Source organism: Podarcis cretensis, assembly GCF_951804945.1.
Source record: "Podarcis cretensis genome assembly, chromosome: 17".
NCBI classification, from domain to species: domain Eukaryota; kingdom Metazoa; phylum Chordata; class Lepidosauria; order Squamata; family Lacertidae; genus Podarcis; species Podarcis cretensis.
Genome location: NC_137187.1, coordinates 4,729,515 through 4,755,741, shown reverse-complemented (window position 1 = coordinate 4,755,741; position 26,227 = coordinate 4,729,515). Strand labels below are relative to the sequence as shown.

General features: G+C 46.7%; 1 protein-coding gene across 1 annotated transcript; it reads left to right on the top strand.

Annotated features, from left to right (window-relative positions):
• Positions 1 to 4,355: 4,355 nt before the first annotated feature.
• SLC49A3 (solute carrier family 49 member 3) lies at positions 4,356 to 26,126 on the top strand. The gene is made up of 10 exons (XM_079959573.1): positions 4,356 to 4,786; positions 13,654 to 13,812; positions 16,442 to 16,661; positions 17,761 to 17,837; positions 17,937 to 18,074; positions 19,002 to 19,118; positions 20,538 to 20,690; positions 20,816 to 20,973; positions 24,013 to 24,125; positions 25,448 to 26,126. Exons 1-10 carry the CDS (start codon positions 4,610 to 4,612, stop codon positions 25,600 to 25,602), a joined length of 1,467 nt encoding a protein of 488 aa, XP_079815699.1. The 5' UTR covers positions 4,356 to 4,609; the 3' UTR covers positions 25,603 to 26,126.
• The last annotated feature ends 101 nt before the right edge of the window (positions 26,127 to 26,227 follow it).

The window sequence follows — 26,227 nt, the reverse complement described above, 5'->3', positions numbered from 1 at the left end:
ACATAAGCAGTTATTTTATCTCGTTTGCAGCTCATCTTTCTTCCAAGGCACAATACATGGAGCTCCACCATTGTTATCCTCGCAGAAACCTGGAGATGTTGGTGTAGCGGGACCGGGAGGACAAGTGAACACAGTGAGCTGAGCAGGAGGAAGTCCCTCCCAATCTCAGTCTAGCAGTGTTCCTCAAACTTGTGTCTCCAGCAGTTTTTGGACTACAGTTCCCATCATCCCTCACCACTGGTCCTGCTAGCTAAGGATGATGGGAGTTGTAGTCCAACATCAGCAGGCGGCCGAAGTTTGAGAAACACAGGAAGGTCACATGCACACCAAACATTTAAGGCACATTTATGGGACGTGGGTTAAACCGCAGAGCCTAGGACTTGCCGATCAGAAGGTCGGCGGTTCGAATCCCCGCGACGGGGTGAGGTCCCGTTGCTCGGTCCCTGCGCCTGCCAACCTAGCAGTTCGAAAGCACGTCAAAGTGCAAGTAGATAAATAGGTACTGCTCTGGCAGGAAGGTAAACGGAGTTTCTGTGCGCTGCTCTGGTTCACCAGAAGCGGCTTAGTCATGCTGGCCACATGACCCGGAAGCTGTACGCCGGCTCCCTCGGCCAGTAAAGCGAGATGAGCGCCGCAACCCCAGGGTCAGCCATGACTGGACCTAATGGTCAGGGGTCCCTATACCTTTACCTATGACACTTTAACAGTCATGGCTTCAGTGCTGGGAACTGTAGCTCTGGGTGATTTTGACAACTCTCAGCACCCTGAAAAAACCAGTTCCCAGGATTCTTTGCGGGAAGCCGCAACTGTATATTGTAAGAGTAATGTATGGCATGGTTGTTGTATCTCTGTAGTCAGGATTCCACACTGGCTTTTAGCAGTTTGTTAAAGGCATGGGAACCTAGGGAGAATATATCAGGGGCAGCGCCAGAACACAACTTTGAGGAACTTCATTCACTACGAACTCCAAAAATTGGGATACTCCCCCTGTGCCAAAAGTTTTGCAGCAAAAAGCCGACATTTTGGGGCTCCCCCCGCCCCAAATACTGCAAAAACGCCTGCAAAACTTTGGCACAGGTTTGGAGGGGGTGCCAAATTTGGGGTTCACAGTTAATGAACCTACTTTGAGGCAGAAGCCAAGAGGCCCCCTTGGCAAGGGTTGGCAGGAACATGGGCATCGCCAAGGGAGGAGGGGGGCAGCTGCCCCCCAAACAATACAAATCTTAGGTTCTCCCCCCAACAAAAGCTTGCCCCCCCTAACAAAAATCCTGGCTATGCCCATGGACAGGAAGCCCCCCCCTCCAAAAAAACAACAACAACACCTGCAGAGCTCCTGACTTACATTTTCAAGTAAGTAAAGTGATATGCATGACCATTTAAATATATATATATATATATTTATACCCCGCCTGTTATGTACTGAAGTTCTCACCCTGGGCCAGCAGGGGGATACTGTAGATAGTTATGCAAATGAAGGATTGAAAGTGACGTTCAGTGATTGGATAGTTTGTATGCAAATGAAGGATTGAAAGTGACGTTCAGTGATTGGCTAGTTACAGAAAATGGTTACTGTTGCATTCTAGTGGAGCTCTATATAAGCAGGCTGACTGAGCTCCTCAGTTCAGTTCTGTTCCAGCTTACAAATAAAGAGCTGCTTTGGAAGAATCGCTGTGTCGTCTAATATGTTCGCCCACAACTTAACACCGCCCATCTGGCTGGGTTTCCCCAGCCACCCTGGGCAGCTTCCAACAAAGTATTAAAATACAGTGGTCAGTTAAACATTAAAAGCTTCCCTAAACAGGGCTGCCTTCAGATGTCTTCTAAAAGTCTGGTAGTTGTTTTTCTCTTTGACATCTGGTGGGAGGGCGTTCCACAGAGCGGGTGCCACTACCGAGAAGGCCCTCTGCCAGGTTCCCTGTAACTTGGCTTCTCGCAGTGAGGGAACGATGGGGGTGGAGATGCTCCTTCAGGTATACTGGACTGAGGCCATTTAGGGCTTTAAAGGTCAGCACCAACACTTTGAATTGTGCTCAGAAACATACTGGATGCCCATCTAAAGCAGCAGGTCCCCACTGGGGGCATACCCACAAGTTCCCAGATTCTGGAACTCCCTCGGTAGAGTAGTTAGACTGGTTCTCTCCTTGTTATCCTTCCACCAACAGGTAAAGGTGTTCTTGCTGCAACAGGCTTTCAGGAGCTGACATTTACCGTATTTTTCGCTCTATAAGACGCACCAGACCACAAGACGCACCTAGTTTTTGGAGGAGGAAATCAAGAAAAATATATTCTGAATCTCAGAAGCCAGGACAGCAAGAGGGATCGCTGCGCAGTGAAAGCAGCAATCCCTCTTGCTGTTCTGGCTTCTGGGATAGCTGCGCAGGCTGCATTCGCTCCATAAGACGCACACACATTTCCCCTTACTTTTTAGGAGGGAAAAAGTGAGTCTTATAGAGCAAAAAATACGGTAATCAGGGAGCTGCAGCAGGGCTGGATTTAGATTTGATGAGGCCACACCCAGAATAAGTGGGAAAGGTTTAAAACAGTATCAGCCAGAATGAGAGGGCTTGCACTGAAAATGAATTGCATGTGGCAATTCAAACGAATTGCAGTTCAGCTGTCCTGCATCACCTCCAATCAATCTTCCAGTTATTGGAGAGGATGTGGAAGTAGAGGGGTGTATTTTCATCTGTCCCCAAGGGTCCAAATTTTTTATTGGAACAATATTCTCAGAAAACGGGTTCAAGCTACACCTCAGTTGGCCCCGTTATCCATTTTTGCTGTGATCAAATTTCACAAAATAAATGAAACAAGAAATTGATCAGTCAGTAGAGTGTGGGACTCTTAATCTCAGGGCTGCGGGTTCAAACCTCATAATGGGCAAAATATTCCTGCATTGCAAGGGGTTGGACTAGATGACCCTTGGGGTTCCCATCCAACCCTACAAGTCTATGAAAAATGGAAAGGCTGACTCAGGGGCAGGCAGCAGAGAAGCTGTAGATCTGTGAGCAGGGAGCTATTTTTAAAAAGCCAAATCATTCATGTCTCACATCAAATATAACTAATCTCTAGAAAGGACTTTATGATCTGAAAACAAAGACTCTTGCAACCCAATCTTTTTTTTTTTTATAAAAACAATTTAACATAAAAAAGAAGTCTAGATTGAGGTCAGAAAACATGGAATTCATAAAAGACTTGGGGGGGGTGGAATACTTATTTAGGAGACCACTGTAAGCAGATGAAAACATTAGCAGGATTTTTAAAGGACTATTTAGCTAGGTATTCCAATATAATATAAGTAGAACTATTTGTAAGTTCCAAATTGGCCCAGGAGTAAAATATGCCAAATTGGCCCAGGAGTAAAATTATGAGGATATAGAAAGATAGTAACTTGATGAAGTTAATTTTATTAGAAAGTGGATATTGGAAAACTGCTACAGTGAGATCTATGGAAACTCAGGGAGGATTTGACAATGAAAACTAAATGGGGTCCTTAACAGATAGGTGTTTATATGTTTGTTTGTTTGTTTTTACCTTTTAATATTGTAGTGTTTTTCTTTTATGTGTGTTTGTTGTAAATTTGGAAAACCAATAAAAAAAATTGGGGAAAAAAGAAAAGATAACATTAGGTAAAGGTAAAGGTACCCCTGCCCGTACGGGCCAGTCTTGACAGACTCTGGGGTTGTGCGCCCATCTCACTTAAGAGGCCAGGGGCCAGCGCTGTCTGGAGACACTTCCGGGTCACGTGGCCAGCGTGACATCGCTGCTCTGGCCAGAGCCAGAGCCAGAGCCGCACATGGAAACGCCGTTTACCTTCCCGCTGGTAAGCGGTCCCTATTTATCTACTTGCACCCGGAGGTGCTTTCGAACTGCTAGGTTGGCAGGCGCTGGGACCGAGCAGCGGGAGCGCACCCCGCCGCAGGGATTCGAACCGCCGACCTTTCGATCGGCAAGTCCTAGGCGCTGAGGCTTTAACCCACAGTGCCACCTGCGTCCCCATAAGATAACATTAGCAGGATTTTAATCTCACTTGTAATGTAACAAATACTATGGATCCTATGGACAGATATAAAATATAGATTATGATATAAGATGCAGTTGAAAATGTTGGATTCCATGGAGGGGATTTGGGGGGGGGGAGGTCTCGAGATTCAGAGAAATCTCTTTATATGGAACTGTATTTGGTTCTAAATTTACATTTGCAAAATCAAATAAAAACGATAAATTAATGCAACAATGCAAAAGCATCCGAGGAACTGGCGCTAGGACCTTGCAGAGCGCTCGGGGAGTGCCTCGGAAAAAGCCGGCAAGTGGGCGGCTTCTTTCTGCCGGCAGAAAGAAGGGGAAGGGAAAACCAGCTCCGCTCGGTGCCAGACTAGTGTCTGGGGCAGCAGCTACAAGGCTAGGGGCGCGGCGCGCGCGAGGAACCGGCTTTTCAAGCCCCGCTCGCCGGCGATGTGGCAACTGCCTCCCCGGGCCCGGCACATCCAGGGCGCACCCCCGGCTCCTCCGGGCAGGAGGGCAGCGGGGGCGTCGTAGCCACTCTCGCCCGGAAAAGCAGCGCGCCCCGAGCGCGGCGCCAACAAACCGGCCAGCGCAGGCAGCGCGCAACATGGATGCGGAGAGCGCCAGCAGCCACAACAGCAACAACAACAACAACAACAACCGGCCAGGGAGCCTCCTGCCCGGGACTTCTTCGGAGAAGATCGTCGCCGAGTCGTACAAGGTCTACAAGCGGCGATGGCTGCTGCTGGGCGTAGTCTGCCTGCTCAATTGCTCCAATGCCATGGTGCGTAAAGAGCGCGCGCGGTTGTCTTTTCTTTTCGCTCGTCTCCAACTTGCCAGATTGCGCACGGGATTCCTTTGGCCGGCCGCTTTCCCCCCATCGAAGCAGCCCTTCGATTGGCCCGGCTTGGAGCTGCAGGGATTTCGGGAGCCGAGAGGGAAATTTGAACGATCTGGCCACCCAAAGTTTAAAAAATGTAACTGGCTGGAGGTTGCTTCCGAAGCGGAGAGGTGGCGGCGCGGCCGGATGTTCTGGGTTGTTAGCAAGCCTGACGGATGAGTCAAAGCGCCTGTCACTGGAAGCATGCGTTTTAAATCGTTGCCCTTCTGGCTTCCGAGGCGCCGGACAGAAAGTCTCGCCGCCCCATGTTATGGCTTAGAATCATGGAATTGGAAAGGGACCCGGAGGAACATCTAGTCCAACCCCCTTCAATGCATGAATATGTAGCTGTCCCATTTGTTGTTGTTTAGTAGTTTAGTCGTGTCCGACTCTTTGTGACCCCCTGGACCAGAGCACGCCAGGCACTCCTGTCTTCCACTGCCTCCCGCAGTTTGGTCAAACTCATGCTGGTAGCTTCGAGAACACTGTCCCACCATCTCGTCCTCTGTCGTCCCCTTTTCCTTGTGCCCTCCATCTTTCCCAGCATCAGGGTCTTTTCCAGGGAGTCTTCTCTTCTCATGAGGTGGCCAAAGTCTTGGAGCCTCAGCTTCAGGATCTGTCCTTCCAGTGAGCACTCAGGGCTGATTTCCTTCAGAATGGAGAGGTTTGATCTTCTTGCAGTCCATGGGACTCTCAAGAGTCTCCTCCAGCACCATAATTCAAAAGCATCAATTCTTCGGTGATCAGCCTTCTTTATGCTCCAGCTGTCCCATACATCTTTATGCTCCAGCTGTCCCATCCAACCTGCAACCTTCGTGTTATCAGCACCATGCTCTATCCAGCTGAGCTATGCATGATCCGCACAACATCCCTGCGAGGTAGATTAGGATTGGAGAGATAGAGGGACCGGCCTGTTAGGGATTTTTTTTAAAAAAAATATTTTTTATTTGATTTTGCAAATATAAAGTTATAACAGTACAACCATAAAGGTAAAGGTAAAGGTACCCCTGCCCGTACGGGCCAGTCTTGACAGACTCTGGGGTTGTGCGCCCATCTCACTTAAGAGGCCAGGGGCCAGCGCTGTCCGGAGACACTTCCGGGTCACGTGGCCAGCGTGACATCGCTGCTCTGGCGAGCCAGAGCCGCACACGGAAACGCCGTTTACCTTCCCGCTGGTAAAGTACAACCATACATATCCACATTTACAGATTCCTCCGAATCTCTGGACTTCCCATCTTCCCCTTCATGGGTCCTATTATTAAACCTTTTCTACTGCATCCTTCCCAATATTCTATATTGAATATAACTCCATTGTTTCCATTGTACTTGCTACCTTACAAGAGTTATTGCAGTCCTGCTAATGTTTTCATCAGTTTAGAGTGGTCTCCAAGATAAATTATAAATTTCCCCCATTCTTTGTTAAAGTTTTGGTCTTCTTGGTTCCTGAACTTTCCGGTCAGTTTTGCCATTTCTTCATAGTCCAACAATTTAATTTGACAGTCTTCTCTGGTAGGGACTTTATCTTCTTTCCATCTCTGGGCTAATAGCATCTGTGCTGCTGTCGCTGCATGCATAAAAAGTCTTTTCTGCTCCCTTGGAATATCAGCACCTACAATTCCTAATAAAAAAGCCTCTGGTTTTTTTTAATATATATAAAAGTTAATTTAAACATTTTTTTCATCTCATTACATATCATTTCCCCGAATGCTTTTATTACCTGGTCTGGTAGGGATTTTAATGGGGGTGTCCGTGGTACAATGCTCAAATCCAGCCTTTCTCCACCGCGGGTTCCCAGATGTTGTTTGGCTACAACTCCCATTACTCCCAGACCATTGGTTAGTGTTATATTATGCAGTTGTGGCTTCCCCCAAATAATCCTGGGAACTGTAGTTTGTTGAAGGTGCTGAGGGTTGTTAAGATAGCACAGAGCTACAGTTCCCAGCACCTTTGTCAAACTACACTTCCCAGGATTCCTTGGGGGAAGCAATGACTATTAAAGTGTTAAAAGAGCAATTTAGTTATTGCAATCCACCTAGAGGAGCCGAGGGACATTACAAGTATTGTTAGCGTGGAATTTGACCAGAACTTTCTATCTCCTGGGAAACTGCAGAAATGGAACACTATTTTGTCTACAGAGGTCTACGCACTAAAGGAGACAATAGATTTATCTATTGAAGAATGAAAAGGACTTGACGTAATGTTTTGTTCTTGAATAACAAGCCTCTGCAGAGGAATTAGAAGCTTTTGGAATTGGAACATTTGTGCAGGAGAGCAGGGAAAAAGAAAAAAAAAAGGAGGAGTGAGATCAACAAGAACAACAAAAATAATAAGAACTGGACAAAGTTGGAAGTGGGAACATTTGGGTCATCCAGATTTGACAGGTTTAAAGGAATAAAATTGGAGCTTTCACTCCTAGATATAACAATCTGGATGGAAGAAATGGGCCTTTTTTGAGACAGACTCCTTCCAAGATTGGACATTCGAAATTAAAGATGACTGGGAAAGGACTATGGTTTAGAGAGATGTGGGAACTCCAGGAAGATATCAGACGTCGAGGAACATTGGGAACGCAACCGGGAAAGGGGGGAGGGAAATTTGGAACCCAAAGGGCGTAAAATTATTATTTTATTTTTCTTCTATTGTAATCTGTATTGCATATTAAAGGGGGGAACTCGCGGAAGGGAACAGGTCGATTTTAGGGGATGGGAAAATATTTTTAAAATTGAGTCAATGATAATAAGTTTAAATTTGGGATAAGAACTTGTTGAAATTCTTTTTTGTTTATTTGTAAGAATTGGAATACAGGAGGGGGACGGGAGGGGAAGTCCTGAAAAGATGTTATTGGGAAAAAGATTTTATGGAAAATCTTAATAAATATCATTTAAAAAAAATAAAAAGTGTTAAAAGAGCACCTTCAATGGATTGTGTACATGGGACCTCCCAGTTTTCTCAAAGCTCTGGGGACCGGATGTTCTAAGCTGCATTTTAAATCCTGAGTTAACCCTTCCTAGGCTGTGGTCGCAGTCTGACCAAACCAGAGAATCATAAACTTTTATAGTTGGAATGGATACCAAGGGTCATCTAATCCAACCCTCTGCGATGCAGGAATCTCAGCTAGATCATACCTGACAGATGACCACCCAACCTTTGCTTAGTGGCCTCCAAGGAAGAAGAGTCCACCACCTCTCATGGGAGTCTGTTTCGGTGGAAGTGTAATCCAAAGGTTAACAATCCAGAGCCTCGGAACATGTGCAGAGTGCTGCTTCCTCCCTTACACCAAAGCCCCGAGACGAGCTCAAGCTCCGACTCCTCTCAATTTGCAAATTTGTCCCATTTGCCTTTAGACAGAGTCAGCAGGGACTAAATTAAAAGGTGCGTCTTATTTTGCTTCATTCGTTCGTTGATTTATTGGAGCACCAAGGAGCAAAATGGGTGTGAATCAGAATTCAGAATGTGCAAGTGTTGAATTCCTTTGCTGCAGCACCTTTCAGAGCTTGGAATGTTCAAGTTTGGGGAGGAAATGACTTCAATCAGGTCTCTGCTGCTGTGGGAAACATATTGCTTAGCCAGATGGTCCAACGAAAACATTGGCTCCAGTTGCAGAGCAACAATATTTGAGATGGGGGTCATTTTATGACTGTTCCAGGGGTTGAAAGGCCCCTTTCTTAGGACAAAAGGCAAAAAGGTTTGGAGCTTTTTGGTTGAGAGCTGAGGCAGCATGGCTAATGTTCAGTGCAGATGGGAGTGGTAGCCCAGCAACAAGTTCTCTTGGTGCAATGAGCGGGTTATGTTTTCCCCTCTCATTAAACTGGAACATGGAGTCACATAAGGAATCTGGTTGTCAGATCCAGGACCAAGAAAAGGAAGTACCTATTTCTGCAAAGAGTAATTAATCCGTGGAACTCCCTGCCACAAGATTTTTATGGGAAGTATCAGGCTCACACCCTTGCCATTCATTTCCTTCATATGTATGTTAGAAAAACATGGGGAGGCCAATGTGGAGGCAAGCGATCCAAATATGACGGACCTTGGGGCTGATCTAGTAACGACATTCAGATGTTTCTTCAAACATGGAAGTGGCCCCACCAGAACATAAGAGATTCTTGAACGAACTGGATAAGATGACAGGAAGGATTCGAAACCTGCGGGACCAGAGATTCACAGAAGATTGGAATAAATATGCGAACTATTTGAAGAGCAACTGTAATCAACAAATTACGCTAGTAGGACTACAAGAAGTTTGGTAAGGAGGAATATATGAAATATTGCAAAGAAGATAGAGAGACATTAGTTATGATATTTAAAAGTACAGTGGTACCTCTGGTTACGTACTTAATTCATTCCAGAGGTCCGTACTTAACCTGAAACTGTTCTTAACCTGAAGCACCACTTTAGCTAATGGGGCCTCCCACTGCTGCCGCGCAGCCGCCCCGTGATTTCTGTTCTCATCTTGAAGCAAAGTTCTTAAGCCGAGGTACTATTTCTGGGTTAGCGGAGTCTGTAACCTGAAGCGTATGTAACCTGAAGTGTATGTAACCCGAGGTACCACTGTAATAGTGAAAATAATAAATGTAAATTAAGTGGAAAAGATTGGAAAATTTTCAGATGTGATTGGCAGAAGTAAAAAAAAAAAGTATATAAGATATAAAAGTATGTTTTAGAATTGTCCAAAACGATATGTTAAAATTTATATATATAGAGAGAGAGATTCTTGAACGAGGTGATCCATTTTCTACTGAAGAAACCCAAAGAGTGGAGCCACTGACCAGGATGAGTGAGCTTGGACTGTCTTGGGTGATGGTCAGAGATATGAGCAGCAAGCATACGTCAAGCTAAGGCCTTCAGAGAACGGGCTTGAAGTTCTCATCCCCGAGTCACTGCCTCACCACACAGAATCTGCAGGGAAAGGAACATTGCTGGTCCTGGCAATGCCAGCTCAGACCTGCCCGGCGTCCCATCAAAGCGATTTCTGCTGTTTATCTTGGAAATATGACTTTGTCTTCTCACATACCATGGGCGGAAAGGCTTGCCCAGGTTGAAAAAGGCCACAGTTGCTTGCTAGACCAACAAACAGAGAGTCCGACTCAGGAACTTGCCCCTACAACAAATCTCTTTGTCTTGATTCTGTGTCCCGCAACACTGACAACAAAGTTAAAAAGATAAGTAACTGTACAAGGCAGCCCTGTATAGGGAAGTTTTATTATGTTTTTGTATATGCTGGAAGAAGAAGAGTTTGGATTTGATATCCCGCCTTTCACTCCCCTTCAGGAGTCTCAAAGCGGCTAACAATCTCCTTTCCCTTCCTCCCCCACAACAAACACTCTGTGAGGTGAGTGGGGCTGAGAGACTTCAAAGAAGTGTGACAAGCCCAAGGTCACCCAGCAGCTGCATGTGGAGGAGCGGAGACGCGAACCCGGTTCACCAGATTACGAGACTACCACTCTTAACCACTACACCACACTGGCTCCACCCAAAGTGGCTGGGGCAACAATAAAAATATTTTATTTTATTTTATTTTATTTTATTATTTTATTTTATTTTATTTTATTTTATTTTATTTTATTTTATTTTATTTTATTTTATTTTATTTTTCCTGCACATTTTCCAGCAGCAGAGATGCTACCATCTGCCAGCCAGGCCTTGCTGACATTAGAGACCCGACAGATCAGAAGCTGGGTGCCAGGGACGCACCCCAGATGGACGCAAACCAGACACCATGCAAGGCTGTGCTCAAAAGGAAGAGACAGTCTTTAACATCAGTATTATTTAAAGTGGAGTCTGAAGTGGGTAGAGCAAGGAAGGAAAAAGTTGCCTTTGGTGCAGGAGGCAAGTTTCTATGCCACTCTCTGACCTCCTTCCAGGAAAGCAAGAAGCGTTTTTTTTTAGTGTTCCAGGACACATTACAGCCCAGGAGATTGCAAAGCAGTGAGCAGGATGGCCTCTGGGTCCAGGGAGAGAGGAAGGCATTTCAGCGACTGATTCACTGCTGGAGGAGCACACTTTACCCCTGGAAGTAATCACACAGAGAGACTCTGAGTCTGGAAAATAAAAACACTAGGTTTGTTAAAGATAATATATATTCAGTAGGAAAGATCCTCATTCTATCTCAGGTGGAGATGCAAAGAACAATTCTTGCTCTTTGTTTTTGTAATTTATGTATGCAACAAGATTTATATACAGTGGTACCTCAGGTTAAGAACTTAATTCATTCCGGAGGTCCGTTCTTAACTTGAAACTGTTCTTAACCTGAAGCACCACTTTAGCTAATGGGGCCTCCTGCTGCTGCCGCACCGCCAAAGCATGATTTCTGTTCTCATCCTGTATGTGTTTGCTTGGTACATTTATTTTGTATCTTAGATGTTATAATTCTCATAACAATGCATATTCTGCATCTTCAGCTCTGCATATTCTCTCCCCACCTCTGCACATTGCTTACCTGCTCCTGAGTTCTGCGTCCTTCACTCTGGGATTACCAAATTCCACTTGTAATTAGCTTGGCAGGCTCTGTCAATTTGTGGGAGAACCTCTTTGATAGCGTTAAGGCTTCATTAGTTTCATTTCCTGAGGCAATTTCAGTTCAGAGTTCTTTGCTCTTGACAATTTGACAAGCGAGAATGTCTCTTCAAGAATGGCTGCAAGCTGACCTTGAATGGAACATTGCAGGTGTTCTTTTCAATTTTGCAAAATATACTTGTTTACCGCAGAAAAGGTTGATGTTAACTCTTTTAATTTAACTTCCTAGTTTTCAAATGACTGAAGATTTTGACAGATTTTTCTGAGCACTTAGGGTCAAAAGAAAGTACGTGATTTCTTCGTTCTGTGAACCGCCCTGAGGCCTCTGGGTATAGGGCGGTATATAAATTCAATTAATAATAATAATAATTTAAAACAACTGTTGAGATACTTCATTCCAAATCCGCTAGACAAGAGTGTTTTCTTCTATGTGTGGGTTGTTTTTGTGTACAGTGCTTAGGAATGCAAATGCTTAGGCTGTTTGCGAATGCATTAAAAAGTAAATAAATCAAAATACCAAATACTTCAGTTCCCTGCGTGGGTTTCAACTAAGGACTCCCACTAGCAGAATGGGGTTTTCCCCCTGCACCCCCCCAAATGGCTTGGAGGGTCAAGAGAGCCCCAGAATAGTTTGCCTCTCAAATAACAGCATTCTGTGCCCATTTGGAAGTTTTGCAGGTTCATTGGCCTTCCGTACGGTTTTGTTTCTGCTTTTTTAAAAAAGGTTTTGCGGTACTTACGCTAACTTGCAGGTTCTCCTGAATGTTCTGATTGTTGTTGTTGTTTAGTCATTTAGTCGTGTCCACCTCTTGATGACCCCCTGGACCAGAGCATGCTAGGCACTCCTGTCTTCCACTGCCTCCCGCAGTTTGGTCAGACTCATGTTTGTAGCTTCGAGAACACTGTCCAACCATCTCGTCCTCTGTTGTCCCCTTCTCCTTGTGCCCTCCATCTTTCCCAACACCAGGGTCTTTTCCAGGGAGTCTTCTCTTCTCATGCGGTGGCCAAAGTCTTGGAGCCTCAGCTTCAGGATCTGTCCTTCCAGTGAGCACTCAGGGCCGATTTCCTTCAGAATGGAGAGGTTTGATCTTCTTGCAATCCATGGGACTCTCAAGAGTCTCCTCCAGCCCCATAATTCAATTCTTCGGTGATCAGCCTTCTTCATGGTCCAGCTCTCACTTCCATACATCTCTAATGGGAAAACCATAGCTTTAACTATACTAACGTTCTGATACTATCCTCTAATTTGGTAATGATTTTGCTCTTAGCATATGATCATAGAATCATAGAATCATAGAGTTGGAAGAGACCACAAGGGCCATCGAGTCCAACCCCTTGCCAAGCAGGAATAGGATGCTTTGCTTCCTTGCTCGGTTTTGCGAAGAGACAACCAAATGCCCCGTTTGCAGATTTTTCTAGTAATCAAAGGTGTCTTAGAATAAATGTGTACCGAATTTCATGGGGGAGGGGAGGACGTAACCATTTTCATTCTCCCTTTTTCTGAGTCATCATGTGGGACTTACGTGACACCTGCCTGAGGAAATATGCCCGTAAGGCAGAGGACACGAGAAAAATGGAAAAGCAGGATGCAGATGGATGGGTAGATAGATCCATATAAATAAATAATTTGCCTTTTGCCTAGAGATGTGTCTTGCATCAGTCTCCTGAGCCCCAGCCAAACACTAATTTGAGATTGCATTAATTGCCTGGAGCCTTCCCAGCTAAAATACAAATCCACTCGGAACATTGAGCTGCTTGTTGTTCTAAATGGTTTGCCTGGGTTTGTCTTTTGTTCTTCAGCAGGTCTAGCAACATGTGGTGACATTGCCCTGCTCTGTAAGATCTTAAAGGAAATCGTGCCTGGCCCTGTGCAATCCAGGCTTCCTGTCTCTCTACCTCAGGGGTCAGCAAACTTTTTCAGCAGGGGGCTGGTCCACTGTCCCTCAGACCTTGTGGGGGGCCAGACTATATTTTTTTTGGGGGGGGAGAACAAATTCCTATGCCCTACAAATAACCCAGAGATGCATTTTAAATAAAAGGACACATTCTACTCATGTAAAATCACGCTGATTCCCAGAGTGTCCACAGGCCAGATTTAGAAGGCGATTGGGCCAGATCCAGCCCCCGGGCCTTAATTTGCCTACCCATGAGCTAGCTGATTGTGTCTAGACAGTGCTACTCACAGATGGTGCCCCAAACATAACTACCTGCAGCTTTTGTGTCGTTACACTATAACCTCTTCCCCCCTCCATCTGCAGCTATGGTTGACGTTTGCTCCAGTGGCTGATAAAACAGCAGAACGGTTTCATACCTCCATGGATATGGTCAACTGGCTGTCCCTCGTGTACCTCGTGATATCCGTTCCAGTCGGGCTCATAGCAATATGGATTTTGGACACCATCGGGCTGAAATGTGCCGTAAGTTGAAATGGAGACTGGCGCGAAGCTCAGTTAGAAGATCACAAATGGTCAACAGGCTTCTGCTCGCCCCTGCTCAGGGGCTTCTTTATTTATTTATTTATTCATACATACATACATACATACATACATACATACATACACCACCCATCTGGCTGGGTTTCCCCAGCCACTCTGGGAGGCTCCCAACAGAATATTAAAAAGACAACCAGTCATTAAAAACTTCCCTAAACAGGGTTGCCTTCAGATGTCTTCTAAAAGTCAGATAGTTGTTTATTTCTTTGACATCTGATGGGAGGGCCTACCTTGGGGTTGGGCAAGTTGGCCCTTGCCAAGGGGTGCAGACCCAGGGAGACAAAAAATGCACCTCTCACCGGTGGTTAGGAGTGGCCAGAAGCCCACCCGCCTGTTTGCTCACTCCCCAGGCTGGCTCCTCTGCTGCAGTCTCCTCTGACAAGGGCTTCTTTTCAGCCGGAACTCCCAGGAACTCAATTCCGGCACCTCTCGGGGAGCCGGTGTGGTGTAGTGGTTAAGAGCGGTGGACTCGTAATCTGGTGAACTGGGTTCGCGTCTCCACTCCTCCACATGCAGCTGCTGGGTGACCTTGGGCCAGTCACACTTCTCTGATGTCTCTCAGCCTCACTCACCTCACAGAGTGTTTGTTGTGGGGGAGGAAGGGAAAAGGAGAATGTTAGCCGCTTTGAGACTCCTTTGGGTAGTGATAAAGCGGGATATCAAATCCAAACTCTTCTTCTTAGGTGGGTGCCATTGCCATTATAAGAGAACAAGGGAGGCATTCACAGTGAATTCTGGCACCTCTTTTTCTAGAAAAATAGCACTCGGTGCAAGGGATCTCCTGAGCTCCTTGCCAAGGGTGCAAGGGACTGAAGAAATGAACCTATGCTGTGAATTCTTGTTGTAGACCAGTATGAGGTAAGCAGCACATAAGCAGCACACAAAACACTACCATATCATTCTATGTTCTAAATCTTATATTAATAATCCAAAAATTGAGAGAACAAGTTACAAGATCTACTACAAAAGCCACAAACAGAAAACTCATTCAAATCGTGTCCAAAAGGAAGGTTCAGTCTTTAAAGTTCCTTTAGCCAGGCTCAGTCCATATGTTACATTCCTTCTTGGCTTAAGCTACAATATTTAATTTCTTTCTTCAGGAAATTCTCCCTCAAGATTTTGGTGTTTTTACATACATTCAACTTCATATGCTAAGTTCTTTCTTGACTTAAGCATTTATTCATTTACTAAGCTTTTTATTTTTATTTTATTTTTATTCACTTAGCCTGGCTAAGATTTAGAAATGATTTGGTAGTGTTTTGTGTGCCGCTTATGTGCTGCTTACTTCATACTGGTCTACAAGGGTGCAAGGGAGCCTAGGTACGACTGCCCCTGCTGCTGACGTCTTGCAGAAGACACAATCACACAAGGGGACAGGGTGTGATTTAGAGTTGGGGAACTACAGGCTTGGGGGCCAAATCCAGCCTTCCAGTTCTCTCTCAGGCTCTTGCAGCTCTCCCCAGCCCTACTTCTCACCTTCCCTCGAGTGTTTTTGCCTGGCTGGAATGTGCCCTTGTACTCCGATAGTGCCTTTTGCTAGCCCAGGCAGAGAGGACTTTGTGTCTGTGTAGAAACTAGCTAGTTGCACAAAGGTGGATTTTCTCTCTGTTCCCACTCCCACGGCTTCTGGCCAGTGTTCAAGATTAACCAGGTGCCAGGTATGTTCCGTACCTGACTTTCAACCACTTGTGACTAAGTAAAGGTGCCTAGGAGTCAGGATTGTGCCCGACATCTCCACCGTCTGGGGATCATTGGTACAAAGCCCTCTAGCGCTTTCCCAAAGGCCAGCTAGTGAACTGGATGAAGTTTGAACTGAAGGATGCCCAGGTACACAATTCAGGTCTTTCAGCCGCTGTGCTACTACCCTCACTCTCAACGCACTCCCAGCCTTATAGCCATCTGCCTGTTGGAAAAGAAATGTAGGGAAATGAAATACCGTATTTTTCGCTCTATAGGATGCACCCGACCATAGGACGCACCTTGTTTTAGAGGGGGAGAACAAGTAAAAAAAATTCTCCCCCTCTCTGCTCAGCACCCCTTCAGCGAAGCAGCAGGAGAAACGGAGCCCCTTCCATTTCTCCTCCCCCTTCACTGAAGGGGCGCTGCGCAGCTCTCCCTCTCTGCTGAAGCCAGGAGAGTCTTGCTCTCCTGGCTTCAGCAAAAGGAACCCAAAGTCTCCTTGGCTCCGGAGCACAGTGCAAGTTCCCGCTGTGCTCTGGAGGCTTCAGGCGGCTATCCCTAAAGCCTGGAGAGCGAGAGGGGTCGGTGCCAACCGACCCCCTCGCTCTCCAGGCTTGAGCGAAAGCTCAAAGGAGTGTGGAGGGAGCGCTCCCTCTGCACTTTGGAGGCTTCGCGTTGCTATCACTGAAGCCAAGGAGCCTGCATTCGCTCCATAGGACGCACACACATTTCCCCTTAATTTTCGGAGGGGAAAATATGCGTCTTATAGACCGAAAAATACGGTAGTTCTGGAATTTCAATTGTTGAAATTTATTCCGTTCTCATGGATGGCTGCTTGAAATCAGTGTTGGTGACATGGTTTCTTCTACTGCAGGTGATACTCTGCGCCTGGCTGAACATGATGGGAAGTGTAATTCGAATTTTCAGCATCCTCGATTTCCTGGATCTGGGCTCCCTCAACTTTGTGTACCTGCTTGTGGGACAGTGCCTCTGCGGCACAGCACAGCCGCTCATCATTTTTTCACCCACCAAACTGGCAGCCTTATGGTTCCCAGAACACCAAAGGGCCACAGCCAATATGATTGCCTCCATGTGTAAGTAACTGGGCCAGGGCAGCTCGAGCCAGAATCAGTATTAAATGCTCAGACCACACTGCCCTGATAGTCAGTCTCGCCACCAAATTCTGCACCGGCTGCAGTTTCTGAACCGTCTCCAAAGGCAGCCCCACATATAATGTATTGCAGTAGTCCAACCCACAGGTTACCATGGCTAGACAACCGAAGTTAGGCTGTCCTTGCCCAGACTGTGGCAGAGCTGGCCCTCCGGCTGAAGCTGATGGAAGGTACTCTGTGGCAACATGGCCACTTGAACTTCAAATCAACAGTAATGGATTCAGAAGTGTCCCCCCAGCTCCTCACCTGCTCCCTCAGATGACTGGGACCTCCTTGACAGGAATAGCAGTCAGCCTGGAAACATAGGACTGCGTGGAACCATTCAAAAAAGGAGAAAGCAACACAGTCAAACCTCGGTTGTTGAACGTAATCCGTTCCAGAAGCCCGTTCGGCTTCTGAAATGTTCTACAACTGAGGCGCGGCTTCCGATTGGCTGCAAGAGCTTCCTGCACTCAAGCGGAAGCCGCGTCGGATGTTCGGCTTCCGAAAAACGTTCAAAAACTGGAGCATTTACTTCTGGGTTTTCGGCATTCAGGAGCCAAAACGTTCCAAAAAGGAGCCGTTCAGGAGCTGAGGTTTGACTATATCTCTCACATAGAAAATTTGCATGTCAGGATGGAAACTGGGCTAGAATTCTCCCCCCATCATCCTAGTTTTCTGTGTGAATGGATTTCTTTTCCTATGGAAAGTCATTCCCCCACGTGCTATCTGAAGTGGTACAGTTCGGAAACGTCTTCACCTGCGAATTATTAGTGTCTTTAAGGGGTCTTGAAGAAGAGGGCCCAAAATATCACCGTAGGGATATCTTTGGAGGAGCAGCCCTCAAATCACACATCTGAGAAGCCCCCCAACGAAAGGGGTTCCAAAGCAGGTCCCGAGTTCTAATCCTGTACAGGCGTGTGGCCTCTCCTTTTGCTTTCCAGTCAGCTGGCTTGCTTTTTAAATGCTCAGCATTGTATTTCAGCTGCTTCGGAGGGAGAAATCACATATTTTTCTCTCTCTCTCTTTAATTTCCATTTAGCCAATCCCTTGGGCATTCTCATCGCTAACTTGCTGTCACCTGCGCTTGTACAGGGAGGAAAAGATGTCCCTTTAATGGTAAATGAAAGCTAATCAATTTTAGTATTCTGCACCGCTTACATATCCTTGGCAGATGAGTTAAACCATTTCTCCTCTTCCTCCTCCTGCTTTCTGCAGCTTGGAGTGTACGCAGGGCCTGCTGTCTTCGCCTGTGCCTTAGCCACATTGGGCGTTCGTGACAAGGTCCCACCAACCCCACCATCAGCAAGCGCTAGCCACTCCAATTCGCCATCATTCTTCAGGGGCTTGAAGATGGTATGTTGCAAGCAAAGCAGAATTATTAGATAAAGGTACAACGAATGCAGAAAGAAAGAAACTGTTGTGTCATATTAGATCAGTGTTTCCCAGTCTTTTTCTGACCATGGTCCACTTCCGACCTTGTTTCCTTTCATGGGCGTAGCCAAGGGGGCAGCTGTCCCCCAAATAAGTAAAAATCAAAACAGTGGTACCTCTAAATGCGAACAGGATCCGTTCCGGAGCCCCGTTCACATCTAGAAGCAAACGTAGCCCGTGTCTGCGTGTCTGCGCGTGCGCAGGTCACGTTTTGGCGCTTCTGTGCATGCGCATGATGTCAGTTTGAGCATCTGCACATGCGCAAGCGGCGAAACCCGGACGTAATGCGCTCCGTTACTTCAGGGTTGCCACAGAGCGCAACTTGAACGCTCTCATCCCGAAGAATATTCAACCCGAGGTATGACTGTACAAATTTGAGGTTCTGCCCCCCTAACAAAAATCCTGGCTATGCCTATGCCCGGCCCCATCCATCAGCAGGGGGGCGGTCCACTGTCCCTCAGACCTTGTGGGGGACCAGACTATATTTTTGTGGGGAATCAACAAATTCCTATGCCCCACAAATAACCCAGAGACGCATTTTAAATAAAAGGACACATTCTACTCATGTAAAAACACACTGATTCCCAGACAGTCTACGGGCCGGATTTAGAAGGCGATTCGGCCTGATCCAGTCCCCGGACCTTAGTTTGCCTACCCAGTCTCTATCCCAAGCTATCTGAACGTATCTCCCGTTTGACAAAAGTCTAAGGTTTCCAGCAGACCTGTCAGTTACACTGGAAAACAAGTTGCAAGTTTTAGCAGACTCTGTATAAATGTGTATACCAGCTTGCTGGTGAACGATCTGCTGTTTCCCCCCCTGACAACTCGTGCCTTGTCTTCCGTTTTTAGCTCCTGCAAAATACATCTTACATCATCCTGGCCCTTTCCTTCGCGACAGGGATAGCAATATTCACCTGCTTCAGTGCTCTGTTGGAACAGATCCTGTGTGTCAATGGATATTCAAATGTAAGTTTCTCCAGATTTCATCTGTGGCTTTTTGTTGTCTTGCAAGCTGAAGGGAGGGCAGGGGGAGACGGGAGATCGAGAAGACAATCTGGGAGGGGACTCCAGGAATTCAGCTTCAGAGACCGCGGCGGCTGGGGTGGGGCGTTTTTTTGTGAAACTCTGCAGGGAGGTTTTCACCAGCGCTGCCTCCCCTACCTGGATACTCCAGCCATTGAACCTGGATGTTAAGCTGATGCTGTCCCACTGAACTGTAGTCCTTCCACAATAGGAATAGAAGACTCTGCCTTAGACCAAGCCAGATTAGCTCTGCATTTTCTGCACACTGAGATGCCAGGGAGTGAACATTGGGTTCACAGAATCACAGCTTTGTAGAGTTGGAAGGGACCCCAGGGGGTCATCTAGTGCAACCCACTGAAATGCAGGAATCTTTCACCCAGTGCTTTTTTTTCTAAAAAAAAAAAACATGCTTAGGGGTACTCTCATTTTGACTCAAGAAAATCACCATTTTCTAGTTCAAATTGGGAAAAATAAATACAGTAAATGGACAAAAGTACTAAGTAAATGGACAAAATGTAATAAGTGATCCGGGGAGATCCTTTGGTTCAAATAAATACAGGATCTGCCTGGTACTGTGAGTTCGGGGTGGGGGGGGGGAATTGCCTTCATTTCTAGCCTTCAGTATGCTATCATTACAAATATAGGTAATTCAGCTTCTTTGAAAAAATACAACTAAAACTAATGTTAGTTGTATAAATATCAAGCAAACAAAAAATATAGCTTTATTTTCTGTGCTTTAAAATGAAGCAATTTGGATCCCTTCATTACAGAGACCCTGTGTAGCGCCATCTTGTCTGGTACGATATAATTAACAATCAGATCAGACGACTCTTGATTGCTTTCCAGTGAAGGGGAGACAGGGTGGGGCGAGGGAAATATGCTGCACCTTATTCTTAGGAGCTGTAATTATTGGGTTGACGCCAACTAAATTGCCATCAAAGTAGGCTCATTGAAATCTATGGGCACTGCTATGGGTCTCCCAACAAAGTGGATCTGCTAGTGCAAGGTCTTTTGGCTGCACGATGGCTTTTCCTTGCCTTCTCCTCTGCACTATGTGCATCTCCTCTATCTGCTTTTGGGGCTCCTCAACATTCTGGAGGTTTGGGAATATGTCATATGTCAGGAGTGCTCTGATGGTGTTTCCTGCTTGGCAGGGGGTTGGACTCGATGGCCCTTGTGGTCTCTTCCAACTCTATGATTCTATGGTTTGGGGGGAGGAGCAGGATGGGAGTGGAAGTCCTTGCACAGTTGTGGAAGTCCTTGCAGTTGTGGATCTACTTTCTCCAACTCCACTCCCTGGTATCAATGGGTTTGCTCTTCGCTGGAGTCTGCCATATCATCTAATCAATCCCTCATTTACAGTTCTTTGCAGGTCTGAGCGGCGCCTTGTTCATTGTGTCTGGACTCATCGGGGCCTTCTGCCTCGGGCTGTACGTTGACCGGACAAAGAAATTCACAGAAGCTACCAAGGTCTTTCTCTGTCTAGCTGCGCTGGCTAGCATTGGATTTGCAGTGGTAAATGCCATTAATGCTAGGTTCTTAAATTGACATTATTGGGGGCGCACACCACGATGGAGCTGAATTGCTGAAAGGCGGCTCTGCAGCCTTGTCGGTACTCAATTTAGACTCTCTTCATGCAGGTGTCTCAGCTGAGAAACCAGACCTATGCTTTGGCAACCATCAGCTCACTCTTCGGGTTCTTTGGATTTGCTATCTATCCTGTCGCTATGGAACTAGCGGTCGAATGTTCTTATCCCGTGGGGGAAGGATCCTCATCAGGGCTGATTTTTGTGATCAGGTAAGTAGCAAAATCAGAGGGACGCAGGTGGCGCTGTGGGTTAAAGCCTCAGCGCCTAGGACTTGCCGATCGAAAGGTCGGCAGTTCGAATCCCCGCGGCGGGGTGCGCTCCCGCTGCTCGGTCCCAGCGCCTGCCAACCTAGCAGTTCGAAAGCACCTCCAGGTGCAAGTAGATAAATAGGGACCGCTTACCAGCGGGAAGGTAAACGGCGTTTCCGTGTGCGGCTCTGGCTCGCCAGAGCAGCGATGTCACGCTGGCCACGTGACCCGGAAGTGTCTCCGGACAGCGCTGGCCCCTGGCCTCTTAAGTGAGATGGGCGCACAACCCCAGAGTCTGTCAAGACTGGCCCGTACGGGCAGGGGTACCTTTACCTTTACCTTAAGTAGCAGAATCAGGACACCCGATTTCTTCTGTACTATGCGCTGCGTAGTTGTAGTGGTAATATATAGATTCTTTCCAAAAGCTTGCCATGCCAAGGTTAAAGAAGAACTGGAGCAGGGAAGGGAAAACTCAGACCCAGGCGTCAGTTGCAGCTTTCCAGGTCTCTCTTGTGTGGCCCATGGGATTCTCCCCAAGCCACTGCCAGGAGCTGGAATTGGGCAGGTCAGCAATAAAACACCCAGTGTCAGTGAACTCTTTATTCACAGAAACCAAAACAACGCAGGCCTAGTGGTCAGAGCAACTCTTTCCAGTAGTCTTGCCCCAATGAGGCAGCTCCGCCTTCCCACCACTCTCTAAGGCTCCTCCCCTGCTTCCTAAAGCTCTGCCTTCTTGTCTCTCTTTGCTCCGCCCTCTTCATTCCTCTCTATGTACTGGGAGACCAGGGGGAGGGAGCTGGCTACAGCAGGAGGGGGAGGCTCCCTGGCTTCTTCAGCAGCCTGCCTCATCTCATGTCTCCTGGCCCCGCTCCTCTCCTGCCTCTGATTCTGAACTGCTCTCTGCCACAGCCTCTTCCTGCTCACTAAACCCTGTTGCCTCTTCAGCTTCCGACACCACCTTCTCCCAGTTTGCTCCCTCCGACTGCTCGTTGTCATTGCACCACCACTCCCCTGGCTCTGAACCTTCTTCCCCTGGGGGTTCCCCAGTTGGGGTCTCCCACCGCTCGTCTGCATCCAGCCATTCCATGACATCACACTCTCTTCAGTCCTACGTTTGAGGGTTTATGCCTGGCTGAAATGTGCCTCTGAACTCTCATAATACCTCTTGGTTGCCTGAATAAAGGATTGTGTGTAGAAATTAGCCAATGGTACAATTCCTTGTTCCACCTACTCTTGCCTCTGGCATGTGCTCCCCCAGGTGGCTGCCCAGATGACAATTTGGTCCCCGTTCTGCAATAGGTTCCCCGACCCTGAACATCACTAATTACTTCCAAGTCAGGGAAGACGTGGCCACAGTCTTCAGATCTCTGAAGGTCTTTTCAGGCCAAAGGTGGAGCAGACTCCATCTCTGTTGCTCCAGAGGGCAGGACCAGAACCAGTGGGTGGAAATTGCAAGGAGACCGATTCTGGCTAAACATTAAGGAGAAACGTTCTAACAGTGGAACTGGCTGCCTTGGGAGGTGAGAGACTCACCTTCGCTGCAGAGGCCAGATAGCCATCTTTCAGGGATGCTGTGGTTGCATCCTGCATTGCAAATCGTGCCTTGTGCATTGTTTCCTCCAGGTTTCCCTCCACCTCCATGATTCTATGCTCTATGGGCTTATTGTGAGAGGGACTTCATGCGCATGCAGGTATTGGCGATACTATGCCATTGAGACACCTTTTCCAGAGCGGCAGGGCTATATCAACAGGATGCTGGGCTTCCAATGGTTTCAACGCACAGATAACGCTGCAACACACGACCTCATTCAAGTAATGCCGGTTTCAAGAAAACAGACTGGTTAGATAGCAGTTGGGAAGGCGGCTGGGAAAGCTCCCTTTCCGTAGGAGGCTGAATTAGCATTGGCTCCTTCAGAGCTAGCCGATTTCCAAACATTCTCAGCACCTGTTCCTATGCATGGCTGGCAAGTTTGCAGCAGCGTTTCCTGTGATGCAATTGCCCATATATGGGCAAGGGGAACCACATGGCAAGTACAGGATGTGAAGTGAGGGAAAGCTTCAGACAGCTTTCCTGTAGGGCCATCACTGGATTCAGAAATAGTAGAGGACGCCGGATGGGGAGGAGAATAGCCATAGTATGGTTGTATCTGGCTGGCTGGCATATCTCCTACCGAGACTTGATGGGGCATCTACTCAAAGTATACTGGCACCTTGGTTTTCGATCGTGTCGGAAGTTGAACGTTTCGGCTTTCGAACACCGAAAACCAGGAAGTAACTGCTTTGGTTTTGGGAAGCTTTTTGGAAGCCGAACATGCCATGCAGCTTCCATTTTGAGTTTTCCGGACTTAAATGCTTCCCGAAATGCATGCTTCAGTTTTCAAATGTTTCAGAATTTGGTCTTCTGTAATCCACTTCTGGAATGGATTACATTCGAAAACTGAGATACCACTGTACACAGAGGGTGGCAATTCAGCCAAATCCTCCCCAGAGCCGAGCCACTGAAATTATTTAACTCATTTTTTTAAAAAACAGGGCTCTCCATACATGGGGGAATCAGCTACTCGAACCAAAGTTTAAGCTTCTAATCATTTCAAGGCTTTTCAGACTGCAGAAACAGAACATCGAAGCGGAACATTCTTGAATCCTCTGGTGTTGCCCCTTCTCTCAAAGAAGCGGGAATGGTTTTGAGCTCCTCTCTTGCGGTGCTCCTTCCCTTTATTCCTGCATGGCAGGGGGTTGGACTAGATGACCCGTGGGACCCTCCCAACACTACCACCCTATGGTTCTAAGTCACGCCCATTCCCTTCAGCGGGACTAGCACGGAGTACCACCCAAAATGTCTGCTCTAGACATAAAAGTGAATCTTGACTGTTACAGACAGTATATCCACCCCATCCCCCCAGTGCACACAAAAAATAGCCAGTCTTGGACATGGGGTGTGTGTGTGTGACATAACCATGAAAAGGAGACCTGCGTGATGGATTGATTTTGTTTCCACAGCCAACTTCTAGGTGTTGTGCTCATGCTTTTGCTGCAAAGCCTAGCTGTGGAAAAGAAAGATGCTCCATTTTCTACTTGCACCTCAGCCATCGGCAAAGCACTAGACTGGTCAAGTAAGTTTTTGTTACGTATTATAAATATATCCTCTCTCTTACACACACACACACCTGTGGCGGTTTCCTTCAGGTGTGAATATCAGCTGCAAGGGGGGCAGTTTGTTGAGGCACAGCAATGGCAGTAGAGGTCTCTTTCCCTGACCTGCTCCCTTCCTTGCCTTGGTTTGGGTACTGAAGTTCTGCAAATAAGGAGTCCCCCAGCTTCTTAGGTTGGAGGAACCTCCAGCCAAGGGCCTCTCTATCAGGCCCTCAAGACTCACCCCTGGACACATACCCCAGCAGCCCTGCTTCACTATATTTGCTTTTGCCTGGCAAAAATGTGACCGTGAACTCCGATAATGTCTTTCCTGCCCAGATGGCAAGGAGAGTTTGTGTGCCAACTGCACAAGAGTAAATTCACATTTGTCACTCACCCACCAGATTGTCAACAAGGTCTCAGACCGAAGAGGGTTCCCCACCCTGGGTTTACACTGTGTGATTTTCTTGTGATTTTTGAGATGCAGTTATTTTAGTTGCTCTTAAGGTCTTATATGCATTTTGAGGCCCTCCTCTCTTTTCGTCTCTGCATAGCAGCAACCGGGATTTTGTCTCGCAGCGCTGAGAGACTGCATCCTTCATCACATACAGGGATGCGGGTGGCGCTGTGGTCTGAACCACTGAGCCTCTTGGGCTTGCCGATCGGAAGGTCGGCGGTTTGAATCCCTGTGATGGAGTGAGCTCCCTTCCCAGCTCCTGCCAACCCAGCAGTTCAAAAGCACACCACTGCAAGTAGATAAATAGGCACCACTGCGGCAGGAAGGTAAACAGTGTTTCCATGCACTCTGGCTCAGGACCCGGAAAAGCTGTCCGTGGACAAATGCTGCTTCCCTCGGCCTGAAAGCAGAGATGAGCGCCATGCCCCATAGTCGAATATGACTGGACTTCCAGTCCAGGGGTCTGGATCATCCAGGGGTCCTTTACCTTTTCTTTTAAAAAAAACATTACAACTTTGCTATAGTTCATTATGCCATTGTTTTTCTACTCAGTTACACATTTTCATCAAAGTGCATAATGGCTGATTTTAGTTGGCCATACATTCTAGTAGATTTAAGATTGAATTTTCAATATGAACAGAAATTAACGAATAAGTTTGGGTAGCTGGTTTATAGTTACTGATGCTGACCTACCTTACTGTGTAATCCTAGCAGTTACTCCCAGGTAAGTAGGCTCAGGATTGCAGCTGGCGTTCCTAAACTGATCTTGTAATTCTCATATATTTTTAAGCTGCTGGGTTTCATTCCCAATACATCTGTAGAAATGTCCTCTCTTTCTCATCACAGCTTCAATCCTAATGATGGCTGGAATCTGCAGCCTGGCTGCATGTTTCTTTGTGGCTGCCTTTCACACTAATTACAAGAGGATCTTTGCAGAAGTATCTCACGACTTCTCTGTCAACAAATCAGAAGAGGATGTTGCAGTAACGGCAGAAAAATGAACTGCTTCTAGTTGAAATCTGGACTAACCCAAGTGCCTCGAGAAAAGTTTAAGACTTTTGAGACCCCAAGTGCCACAGTTGCACAGTAAGTTATAAGTCTTTGGGAACTGACTGGAGCAAAAGATGATGGTTATCTTAACAGGAAACTTCTCACAAGTACAGCCCAAATTCCCTGCAGCAGTTGGAGAGTGTCTTTTTCAAGACAGAATGCAAGAAGAGTCTACCCCCATTAAAAGACAATTTAATCCTTGGTGATGGTGCTGAAATGTGTAAGTGTCTGAGACTCACTAAGAGTGGCTATTTTGATTCTTCCAGTGTGTTACACTCCAAGGGCAATTCAATGGAATAAGCATATTTATACCAACCTGAATTCTGTGAAAAAAGGAGGGAATGCAAATGTTCTGCAACTCTTCATTTTCAGCATCTCCCATTGTTGGGCAACAGCATATTTCCTTTTGATGAAACTTTGTTTGAAAAGTGATCTATAAATGTTTAAATTAAATAAATTGTGTTTCTGAAGGTGAGGATGTGAGTGGCATTGCTAATATAACGAAGAAAACATCAACCGTGCGCAAGAAGGAAGTACCAGCAGACTCTGGAGAAATTTGCGAAAGGATGCAAAATC

Coding starts and splice junctions, on each gene's coding strand:
- SLC49A3 (XM_079959573.1), top strand. CDS start 4,610: ATGGATGCGGAGAGCGCCAGCAGCCACAACAGCAACAACAACAACAAC. Junction 13,813..16,441: donor CCATCGGGCTGAAATGTGCC/GTAAGTTGAAAT, acceptor CTTCTACTGCAG/GTGATACTCTGCGCCTGGCT. Junction 16,662..17,760: donor CAATATGATTGCCTCCATGT/GTAAGTAACTGG, acceptor ATTTCCATTTAG/CCAATCCCTTGGGCATTCTC.